The sequence below is a fragment of the Anomaloglossus baeobatrachus genome, chromosome 4 (genome assembly GCF_048569485.1).
Source record: "Anomaloglossus baeobatrachus isolate aAnoBae1 chromosome 4, aAnoBae1.hap1, whole genome shotgun sequence".
Taxonomy (NCBI): domain Eukaryota; kingdom Metazoa; phylum Chordata; class Amphibia; order Anura; family Aromobatidae; genus Anomaloglossus; species Anomaloglossus baeobatrachus.
This window is the reverse complement of record NC_134356.1, coordinates 2814309-2821122: the sequence shown is the minus strand read 5'-3', so window position 1 is coordinate 2821122 and position 6814 is coordinate 2814309. Positions and strand designations below refer to the sequence as shown.

The 6814-nt window shown below is 45.3% G+C and overlaps 1 protein-coding gene across 1 annotated transcript; it reads left to right on the top strand.

The window, feature by feature from the left end:
* The first annotated feature begins 968 nt into the window (after positions 1-968).
* On the top strand, positions 969-6469 carry LOC142302425 (E3 ubiquitin-protein ligase TRIM11-like). The gene is made up of 2 exons (XM_075343487.1): positions 969-1173; positions 1902-6469. The coding sequence occupies exon 2, from the start codon at positions 1904-1906 to the stop codon at positions 3578-3580; it is 1677 nt and encodes a 558-aa protein (XP_075199602.1). The 5' UTR covers positions 969-1173; positions 1902-1903; the 3' UTR covers positions 3581-6469.
* The last annotated feature ends 345 nt before the right edge of the window (positions 6470-6814 follow it).

The following is a 6814-nucleotide window of genomic DNA, read 5'->3' as shown; positions in this document are numbered from 1 at the left end:
AATTCCCTGTCAAATCCCTAATCCAGGTCCGGCCTAACCCAAAGATGGGGGGCCCCCGTTGATCCCATACTCACTGGCACATTCAATGAACATAACGTCCCCCATTGATTGTGCCACACTGCTGTGTGTGCTTCCCTCCAATGACCTGAGAAGACCTCATAAAGTCAGTCCAGGCCACCACAGGGGTGCACACAGTAGTGTGTGTATGTGCATGCAGGGACAGTGATGTCACGGGATCAAGTGAGTTCATTCACCTGACCCTGTGACGCCATTTACGCGCAATATAGTGACCCGCGAACGGGTGGCTCGCCTCTGACGTCATGGGGATAGGTGAGTCCATTGTGAACTCACCTCACCTGAGCCCATGCCGTGCAATCCGGTGCCGATGTCGCGAGTTCGCGGATTGATCGGCAGTGACGTCATGGAGTCAGGTGAGATGAGTGCTGCTGTCAGCATGCTCCTCCGGTCTGTTCTCCAGTTGATCATGTTGCGACCTCTGATTAGCTGTTCCTGTGGGCTGTCTCCACTTCTGTTCTGACCATGCGCTGTCACGAGCAGAAGATGTGAGGGTGCATGTGCTGATTTTACAAACTTTACTTGCTTGGATTTTAAAACCTATACATCCGAGCTGACCACTAATGGTATGTATAGAATCAGCCTGATAGCGCCAGTATAGCACTAGCTTTGGGTTATATATGGTAGATAAATCCTGAAATCCTGGCGATTGGTGCGCTTTAATTCTCCTTTAATACACATAATTGACAATCTTAATAACCTTTTACTGCCATTCGTTTTTCATGCTTATATGACAATGCTTCCTTTTTTTCTTTTTTGATTTATTGAATACATTCAACGAGAAAACTGTGTGCACTCCTCCAGAGGTGTGTTTATGTCACTTGGCTCTAGTTTTCAGACTATTTAATCCCTGGCGTCTTTCTGTGCCCTCATTGCAGTTTTTTTTCTGATGAAGGAGTTTGTTCAGCTCTGAAATGTGAAGATTAATAAAACTGCTTTTTTTGCATTTCCATTGGATATCCTCCTGACCAGCAGCGCAGCAGATTTATCCGTATATCCTTTCTATTATATGATTTACTGCTGGTTTCCTTCTTTCATAATGAGCAGCAGTTGGTATCTTTACCTACATAGAAGTTGTGTCTGACACAATCCAGCCAGGTGAGCAATCCCATACTATCTACAACGTATATTTCTTGGGTTATGTCTTATTATGTATTTTTTGTCAATTTTTAGCTATACCACATTTATTTTCCTGCTGACAGAGTTATGCGAGGGCTTGTTCTTTGCGGGATGAGTTGGAGTTTTTATTGCTACCGTTTTTGGGCACATAATATTTTTTTATCGCTCTATATTCTGCTTTTCGCTCGGCAGAATGGAAAAGAAACAGCAACTCAGGAATATTTTTTTTGTCTTAAAAGTGATTAGTATGATTACTGAGATACCACATTTATACTGTTTTGGGGTTTTTGCTGCTTTTACACAATAAAAACACTTATATATTACCATATGCCTTTTTGATCGCATTTTATTCCACTTTTTTGGGCGGTATGATGACAATGCATAGTTTCTGATGTTTTTTTGAGGGGAGCTGTTATACACTGTAGGGGTTCGTTTGCATCATTATCTTTAGCTTTCAATGGAATTTCTACACTGCAAACTGTTTGATTCTTGTAAACTCCTGGTAATACACAAAGGAAAAATAGAGCAATAGATACAGCCTGGGGTTTTTTTTCCCCCAGAGAAAATGCAAGAAATCACAGTTCAGCACTGATCACAATAATGATCCTTATAATCACTGAAGTTAGAATAAAACCAGAACATGTTTAGCTGTATCTTTTCTGGTAAACATGGATCACATGTTTCTTTTTTCTTTCTTCTGCTCTAAGATATGGCATCTTCTGGTCTAAGAAGGGATCTGGAATGTTCCATCTGTCTGTCCCTGTATACAGATCCTGTAACCCTGGGATGTGGACACAACTTCTGCCGGGACTGTATTGATTGTATGAAGGATACAGAAGGCGGGTCTGGAGTTTACACCTGCCCTGAATGTAGAGCAACATTTCAGAAGCGGCCTCCACTACAGAGGAACATAGCACTGTGTAATATAGTGGAGAATTTGTCTCCTCAGCCAAATGAGGAGGAGATCACCGGGATCCTCTGCACTTATTGTATACACTCTCCTGTACCTGCTGTTAGATCCTGTCTACACTGTGAGGCTTCTCTGTGTGATAAACACCTGAGAGTTCACAGCAAAGGACCAGAACACGTCCTAACTGATCCCAGCTCTTCTCTGGAGAAAAGGAAATGTTCTGTCCATAAGAAGATCCTGGAATATTACTGCACGGAGGACGCTGCTTGTATCTGTGTGTCCTGCAGTTTGGCCGGAGAACATCGGGGACATCAGGTGGAGATGCTGAATGAGGCCTCTGAGAAAAGGAAGAAGAAACTGAGAAATGTTCTCCAGAAACTGATCACAAAGAGAGAGAAGACTGAGGAAAGAGTCCAGAGTCTAGAGAAGCTCAGGAGAAAAGCTCAAGAAAAAGAAGCTGGAGAAGCCCAAAAAGTAATTTCACTGTTTATAGACATCAGGAGACAGGTGGACGACCTGGAGAAGAGGTTCCTGAGTGAGATCTCCAGGCGGGAACAGCAGGTGTCACTGCCACTGTCTGATGTGATCCAGAAGCTGGAAATAAAGAAGGACGCGCTGTCCAGGAAGATGAGGCACATTGAGGAGCTGTGTAACATGACTGATCCACTGACCGTCTTACAGGATCCAGACACCGGGGACTTGTGTGATCCTGAGGAGGAGGATGGAGGTGATGAGGCCACAGGGGGACATCATGGAGGTGATGAGGACACAGGGGGACAAGATGGAAGTAATGAGGACAGGGGAGGGCATGATGGAGGTGATCAGGGTGCGGAGCTGATCTTACTCATATCATATGAATTATGTGCTATGATAAGAGGTGTAAATGTCACCTTCCCTGTACAGGATCCTGCAGACATATTACTGGATGTAAACACAGCTTCTAATAATCTCCTTATATCAGACGACCTGAAAACTGCGACCAGGACAGAAATAAGACAGAATCGTCCAGAAACAGCAGAGAGATTCCAGAAATTTCAGGTGATGAGCAGGAGGGGATTTACCTCAGGACGACATTACTGGGATGTGGAGATCAGTGGGTCTGGGGAGTACAGGGTGGGGATGTGTTACCCCAGTATACCCAGGACAGGATATGAGTCATACATTGGAAATAATAAGGAGTCCTGGTGTGTACATGTAGGGAGCGTGCATGATAATCAGTATAGAGCGATACATAATAGTCATATTATACGGTTACTTCATCAGATCTCCAGTAATAGGTTCAGGATGTGTCTGGATTATGAGGCCGGGCAGCTGTCCTTTTATGAGCTGTGTGACCCCATCAGACACTTACACACCTTCACTGCCAAACACATTGGGTCCCTTCATTTCGACAAGCCCCTTTTTGTTGCACTATATATGGTGGATGTTTCTATAAAGATATTAGGGAGGAGCAGCTGTGAGGAGTCCAAGCAATGATAAGGGTCCTGCTGCTAAAACAAACATAGAAAATAAACAAAAGATCAGACTGTGACAAGAGAGTCATGCCTGGATTTTCTGGGTTAAACCTTACAATATGCTGGCTTCAGTTTACATAGCAAAAACCTGCTGACAGATTCCCTTTAAGTGTTATTAACACCTCTAACATCAAAATGATAATTAGTATGTGTTAATGGCTAAAAGCTCCCATACACAATAGACTAATGTTGTCCATTGCCGTCGATATTGAGGTATTTGGCTGATGTTTCAATGTGCATGGGGGAGCCGACCGACTGATGGTCTGGATTGTCATCAATCAGCCATGTCCAATTTTGCACTACTGATCCCATTGTTCTTCCTGAGTTAAGCCAGTGGATTGACATGTCAGTTCGTGGCTTTCTCATAGAGAACACAGGAGCCAAATGAGCGCTCCTTTATTTAGGAGAATCGGCTAATATGGCTGTTGGCCAAACAATTGTCCTAAGGATTGTTGAGCTAACATCCAAGTAATGAGTTTCACGGTGTAATCTTCATTTTGTCAATCATTCTCAGACCTCCTGATATGCACTTTAAAACTAATCTTCATTTTGTCAATCATTCTCAGACCTCCTGATATGCACTTTAAAACCTGCTCCTATTTTCAGACTTTTCTCCTGTTATCATATGCCTCCCAGTAATACAGGCTGTATGTGAAGTTATATGCTGCTATTTCCTCCAGATCTCATGTACCAGCACAGCTTCATTCCTGGAATGATTTTCCCTTCTGTACAGTATCTACAGCAGATGCTAATTATTTCTCCTTTTATAGCCTGTGATAGATCACTATTTCCTTGTGATGAGAGTCTCTTATGCCAAGAAGTGTTTGATTTTCCCATAGCTTAAGTTTTCAGTGTGATCTCTCCTCTCTGCTCACTGATAATTGCTCTGGGTCATAGACTCCTGCCCTCTGTGCCTTTCTCACTCTTTACACTTTGACCCCATAAAGCCTGTGTGATTTCCATTTCCTGATAATCTTGCTGATTTCATCTGCCACCCTCTATGCGCTCTGATCTTCCACCTATAATCTCCACTTTAGAGCTGCTACCTCTAAGAGTACCGTCTCACTAAACGACGTACCAGCGATTCCGACCACGATATGACCTGGTCAGGATCGCTGGTGCGACGCTACATGGTCGCTGGTGAGCTGTCAATCAGGCAGATCTCACCAGCGACGAGTCACCAGCGACTCGTGGAAGCAATGCTGCGCTTGGTAACCAAGGTAAATATCGAATAACTAAGCAAAATGCTTTGCTTAGTACCCGATATTTACCTTGGTTACCAGTGTACACCGCTTAGCGCTGGCTCCCTGTACTCGTAGCCAGGGTACACATCGGGTTACTAAGCAAAGCATAGTTACCTGATGTGTACTCTGGCTACGTGTGCAGGGAGCCAGCACTGGCAGCCTGAGAGCGGCGTACGCTCGTAACCAAGGTAAATATCGGGTAACCAAGCAAAGTGCTTCGCTTAGTTTCCTGATGTGTACCTTGGTTACGTGTGCAGGGAGCAGGCAGCCCGGCTTCAAGCAGCTGCGGATGCTCGTAGCCAAGGTAAATATCGGGTAACCAAGCAAAGCACTTCGCTTAGTTACCCGATGTGTACCTTGGTTACGTGTGCAAGGAGCAGGCAGCCCAGCTTCTAGCAGCTGCGGACGCTCGTAACCAAGGTAAATATCGGGTAACCAAGCAAAGCACTTCACTTAGTTACCCGATGTGTACCTTGGTTACCAGCGTCCGCAGCTGTCAGACGCCGGCTCCCTGCTCCCTGCACATTCAGATCGTTGCTCTCTCGCTGTCAAACACAGCGATGTGTGCTTCACAGCAGGAGAGCAACGAGCAAAAAATGAACCAGAGCAGTGTGTAACAATCAGCAATTTCACACCAGGGGCCAGATCGCTGCTCAGTGTCACACACAGCGAGATCGTTGATGAGGTCACTGGTGCGTCACAAAACCTGTGACTCAGCCGCGATCTCGCTATGTGAGAAGTACCCCTAACACTGAGAGGAGGTAGAGGAAGAGCAGATAAGAAAGTGCTGTCACCCAAGTCATAGGCTGGGTGAAAGTTTTATACTCTACTGTGGAAAACATTTTTAATGAAGTCGTAGGGTGGGGACACACAATCCGATGACACTATGTCCAAGAAGCAGAGTGCTCTTTGCAGAAGACCGCAGCTGTCCGTGCCCACAATCAGGGTTCGGGACACTGCGGACATTCACTGTATCCTCCCCATGGAGAACACTTAATTCTCCGCAAGTGTAAATTAACATGCTGCAGTTTGGAAAGCCACGCTGCAGGTCAGTTTACGCTGCAGAGAAAAGAACAGTGGGCAGGAAATTTCTATTAATCCTATCCACTGTGTGACAGGAGAATGTCTTATTTATCGATCAAGGAAGCCAAAGACATCTGTTTTCGCTGAAGACTTTATTCTCATATATGACAAGACAACTCAAAAGCACCTTCCAGAATCAATAGGCAAGCGTGTCAGTATTTCTATAATTACAGCTGTCTTTTTATAGTATTACTTCAAAGGAAACAGCTGCAAACAATCACATATCACCCTAGCCTAAGGGTCCCGTCACATGTAGCGAAGCACCAACGATCCCACCAGCGATCCGACCTGACAGGGATCATTGGAGCGTCGCTACATGGTCGCTGGTGAGCTGTCAATCAAGCATATCTCACCAGCTACCAGCCACCAGCGACTCGTATGCTGCGCTTGGTAACCAGGGTAAATATCGGGTAACTAAGCAAAGCTCTTTGCTTGGTTACCCAATAATTACCCTGGTTACCAACGTACACCGCTTACAGGCTGCCAGCGCTGGCTCCCTGTACACACAGCTAGAGTACACATTGGGTTACTAAGGAAAGCGCTTTGCTTAGTTACCTGATATTTACCCTGGCTATGTGTAAAGGGAGCTAGCGCTGGCAGCCTGTAAGCGGTGTACGCTGGTAACCAGGGTAAATATCGGGTAACCAAGCAAAGCGCTTTGCTTAGTTACCCGATATATTTCCCCTGGTTACCAGTGTACGCTGCTTACACAGAGTCGGTGCTCGTTGGTCTCCCGCAGTAAAATACGCCAATGCGTGCTGCACTGCAGGAGCCCGATGACCAAAAAATGAACCAGAACAGTGTGCAATGATCAGCGATTTCACAGCAGGGGCCAGGTTGCTGTTTAGTGTCATACACAGCGAGTTCGC